General features: G+C 45.6%; 1 protein-coding gene across 1 annotated transcript; it reads right to left on the reverse strand.

The window, feature by feature from the left end:
* Window positions 1-2,422: 2,422 nt before the first annotated feature.
* Window positions 2,423-5,111, reverse strand: LOC125530375 (probable carboxylesterase 16; the record flags this gene model as incomplete). Its single annotated transcript, XM_048694781.1, is given in 2 exon segments — window positions 2,423-3,200; window positions 4,956-5,111. Coding segments are annotated over 2 exon segments (697 nt in total), but the record flags the coding sequence as incomplete, so codon positions are not given.

The raw sequence follows: 5,111 nt of genomic DNA on the forward strand, positions 1-5,111 counted from the left end.
TAAAGCGTTACTCTGTTTTCATTAACTTAATACTCTAGATGCATGTTGGATAGCGGTCGATGAGTGGAGTACTAGTAGCACATGCAGGCAGGGATCAGTCTACTTGTCTCGGACGTGATGCCTATATACATGATCATACCTAGATATTCTCATAAATATGTTCAATTCTGTCAATTGCTCAACAGTAATTTGTTCACCCACTGTAGAATACATATGCTCTCGAGAGAAGCCACTAATGAAACCTATGGCCCCCGGGTCTATCTTCATCATATTAATCTCCCAATACTAAGTTATTTCCTTTGTTTTTATTTTACTTCGCATCTTCATCACAAAAATACCAAAAATATTATCTTATCATATCTATCAGATCTCACTCTCGTAAGTGGCCGTGTAGGGGTTGACAACCCCTTATCGCGTTGGTTGCGAGGATTTATTTATTTTGTGCAGGTACGAGGGACTGGCGCGTAGCCTTCTACTAGATTGATACCTTGGTTTTCAAAAAACTGAGAAAAATACTTACGCTACTTTGCTGCATCATCCGTTCCTCTTCGAGAAAAACCAACGCAGTGTTCAAGATGTGGCAAAGGGTGGGACTCGCAAGCACGACCAGGAGCACGGGCGCGACGACTCTGCACTCCGGTCGAGTCGGCGGATCTGTACGGGCTAGGACGAACAATCAGCGAGAATCCGGGAAGGAGCGCAATCGCCTCCGTGATCGCTGGACCTAAACCTAACCGTCACCAAACATGGGACGGACACACACTTGTTTTGGATTAGATGAAGTATAGTTTTCATCTACTCCCTCCGTAAAGAAATATAAAAGCGTTTAGATCACTACATACACAGGGAGTGGATGAGATGAGAATTAGCAAATCCGATTGTACTAATACCGTGTTGCGCTCTGGTTCCCGGTTTCGGCTCGGAAAATATTTCCATTCAGCGATGTGCCTCCGAATCGTACGCTGAATTCCCAGATTCGGTGTCTCTCTCCGCATCATTTTGCCTTCATGCAGTCAGGACCGTGCGAGGGCGATTGACAGTACCGTCTCCTCCTCGTACAGGGGCAGAAGCTGAAATCTTACTCCCCGGTCACGAGCTATCGAGGATAATGACGAAAATGAAAGGAAATCGCCATGACTGAAGATGCATACCTTCCGGTCACTTCGTCGAACACCTCGCTTGCGGGGGGATGGGGTGAGAGGATGAAGAAGGTGGCTTCTTTATAGCCGGAATCTTCCTTCGCTTTACGCCCGCGCCTTTGCCGACCTTCTTCGCCGCCGGCCAGGATCGTGCTGCCACATTTACGCCCGGAGTGCGGGCCATCGCGGCGGGGGCAGCCGGATTCCCGCCCTGCACGACCACGTTGTCCTACCGCTTGCGGGCAGGCGTGACGTTTGCTTGGGCGACGGCGGCGGGGCCAACATGGCCGGCGACAAGATCCGCCCGAGGGGAAGGAGCGTGCACGACCTCGATGGTGACGGGGGACAGCATGGGGTCGTCCATGGCGGCGAGGGACGGTCGGGGAGGAAGCACCGGAGCGTGCTTATGCGGGGCAATGGTAGCGGAGGGTGGGGGGAGCGAGAACGGACGCGCGGAAATGTCCCTCCTGCCAAATCTCGCTGTGGATAGAGGTTGAGCTTGGGTCGACCTCCCAGCCCGTGAAGATAGAGGTTGGGGGAGAAGATTTGCCGCGCCCCGCAAAAATACTTACGGGCCGAGACGAGATGCGAGGTCTGATCGGGCAGGTTTTTCCGTCCCGACCCGCAATTTAGTGGTTATTTTGCAGGTCGGGGCGGGATGCGGGGTCTGCTAGAGTTGCTTTAAGAAGACAACTGCAACTAGCCCATGAAGTTTGATTGCTGTGGAGACTGTTTTTTCAGATAAACAGTTCATGCTGATTTCGCATCGTCCTTTTTTCACATGATTAAACATCTTCATTTGATTATTGTTAACCCACTCTCAGGATTTCAACTATGTGGCGTATTGCTTTTTAACTACCAGTTTTCTTTAGGTGAAAAGGAACATGGACAATGATTCAACAATAAGTTAGCAGATACTTGGATGAGAAACTTAAGCCTGGAATATGTTAGTGTCAGCATGAAGCATGTCTTTCTACAGGTTTCACTTTAAAGCCTTGCAACATCAAAGTCGATACTTTTAAGGAAATGCGTAGCAAGCACACAAAGATAACTCTCATTTAAACAGAAACTCAGATAATTATGTTATAAAGTCAAAACACAGTGACATTTCAAGGCAAACCAAGTAGGAAGGCACTAGAGCAACAAGGTTGACAATGTTGGATGGTATAAATTATTCACGTGTTATGGCATGCCACCAACAGCTTTGGGTGATAATTCTTTTCTCAAAAATTGGTGATTTCGAGACCCGGCAATTCAATACTTCACAAAGGGTACAAAAGGAATGAAAGAATTGAGCTCTATGAGGCGGAAGAGCATCTGTCTTTGAGTTCAGTCTACAATTTGCACACTACATTCTTCCACAAGGATCATCAATAAAGGGGAAAGGTACTCAGCACTCACATTACGCCTAACTGGTTCCTCGCCTTTTAACTTGCAGTGCCTCCCATCACCAGGTGAAAAAGAATGCACCGATGCTTCCCGTAAAGACTCTATTTCACAACGCTGACCTTTTGCTACAGCTAATACGAGAACTCGTGCCCTCTCAGGGATATGTATTTCTTCATCCATATGGCAATATCTTCAGCACAGGCCTGGGCCTGTGGTGTCTTAAGGAACACATCGAGTGTTGCAAACTCATGGACGGTATCTTTGTAGTCGAGGACTGGCGCGTCCACATTTACCTTGCGGAGTTCCTCGGAGTAAGCAATTGCTCTGTCTCTCATACAGTCATGTTCCGCAACGATTGTCAAGGTTGGGGGCATGCATTTCAATGGGGGGCCTCCTCTGCCAGGGGCCAGGGGGTTGGCAGCAGGATGGTCCAAGCTGAACTCTTTCTCTGATAAAAGTAGTCTCCAGGCAAGTAAGCATGTGGATTTGTCGTAGAAGTATGAGTTCGCAAGCCTTATTTCCGAGTGTGTTGGAACACTTCCTGTGAAGAAGGGATACATCAGAACCTGTGCTACGACCTTGACTGGGTCAAATTGCTTTGCATCTTCCACCGCTTTCCTAGTGACAAAATCAGCAATGTTGGCACCACAGCTTACACCAAGTAGGACACATCTGCTCCAAGGAAAAGACGGATGATCTGGTCAAACTCCAGCAACACAAATGTACAACAGTTAAAACAAAAGGATTTACAATAAATTACTAGATATATTCTTTTGTCTCTTATAGGTAGAAGGCAAGAACCATTTAATGATGTTAGCACGTATGCAGCTATTCTATTTCAAATTAAATTGAAGTGGGCACTTAATCTGTTGAGGGGTCTAAACTCAGGTAGGTGTGATACACCAAGCAACCAAGGTTTGAGATGATGACAGTCCATCAATATATACATCACATTTAAGAGATCACGGACATAATAAAAAGGCATGAGAAAGGTACTAATTTCACCAGGTTCTACTGAAATCGTAGTTAAAATAAAATCTTCATTATAGGTAATGGAGCAGACCAGCATAAGTTTTAACTGATCTATTCAATCCAACAGTTCAGTGCAATTGAATTTCATTAATAAGTTAGGTAAACAAACGTGACCAATAAAGAATCCCAGAATCAGTAATATGAAAATTGCATGCCTTCACTAGTGTTCAAGGTCATTGGACTGTGGTGACATCATTAGCAGTTATTTACTCAACATATAGTACCTACCGAAATATAGAACTTTGTTGAAAACATGTGCCCTAGAAAATTTCACAAAGAAAAGGTCTTTCCACATGCCAACGGTCAAGCAAATCTTGTAATGTTGCATTGACATCTTCAAAATGTCAACATCATTAGGAGCATGTAATCCTGGTGAACTAAATCAACTAATATTTGGATATTTGATGCTTCTATGTTGTTCCTGTGTACCCGATCAGAGTCCACACAAAAAGCTAAGGTACATGCAAATGGTAAGATATAACAGAAAGTGCACACCATATGATAAGTGAGTATAACTGTCAGCTTGTAAACATTGAATCTTCCCCGGTCAACATACTCATGAGCTCTAAACCTGCTTCCAGTAAGAAATTGCAACTCGAGGGGAAATGTCGTACTCATGGTCTCCAAACCACTGCTAGTCAGAAATGGCAACTCGCAGGGAAATGACATACTCATGAGCTCTCTCTAAACCTGCTGCTAGTCAGAAATGGCAACTCGCAGGGAAATGACATACTCATGAGCTCTCTCTAAACCTGCTGCTAGTCAGAAATGGCAACCCAAGGGGAAATGACATACTCGTGAGCTCTCTCTAAACCTGCTGCTAGTCCGAAATGGCAACCGACAGGGAAATGACATACTCATGAGCTCTCTCTAAACCTGCTGCTAGTCCGAAATGGCAACCGACAGGGAAATGACATACTCATGAGCTCTCTCTAAACCTGCTGCTAGTCCGAAATGGCAACCCACGGGGAAATGGCATACTCATGAGCTCTCTCTAAACCTGCTGCTAGTCAGAATGGCATCTCACAGGGAAATGACATACTCATGAGCTCTCTCTAAACCTGCTGCTAGCCAGAATGGCATCTCACAGGGAAATTACCATCTCCATATTTGAAACAATAACAGATCGAATAGACTAGAGAACTATATCTTCATCGTTTTGACATGTTCACTTAACTAGCGCAATTCTTGTTTGCAGTTTTTGAGATAATGCTGGTGAATCACAAACAAGAACTTCCATTGAAGAAATGAAACAAAAATTCCTATCGCTTGACTTGCCCGCTTTTGGGCAACTTCACACTGCAGTATTATGTTCCTTGGCCATTTAGTAAAGTAGAAAAGTAGCAAATAATGCAATTACAAACGAGAGATCATAGAACCTGAATTAAATTATACCTTGCCGGATCGCCATGCGCAGCGATCCATGGCTCGACGGTGGAGGCGCCGAACGTGTCCACCCCGCCCCCAACCTTGCTCATCATGGCGAGATTGGCCTGCTTGGCGATCCACCTGAGCACCCTGACCCCGTCATCAAAGGCGGCGGGGTAGCGG

The sequence above is a fragment of the Triticum urartu genome, unplaced genomic scaffold (genome assembly GCF_003073215.2).
Source record: "Triticum urartu cultivar G1812 unplaced genomic scaffold, Tu2.1 TuUngrouped_contig_6273, whole genome shotgun sequence".
NCBI classification, from domain to species: domain Eukaryota; kingdom Viridiplantae; phylum Streptophyta; class Magnoliopsida; order Poales; family Poaceae; genus Triticum; species Triticum urartu.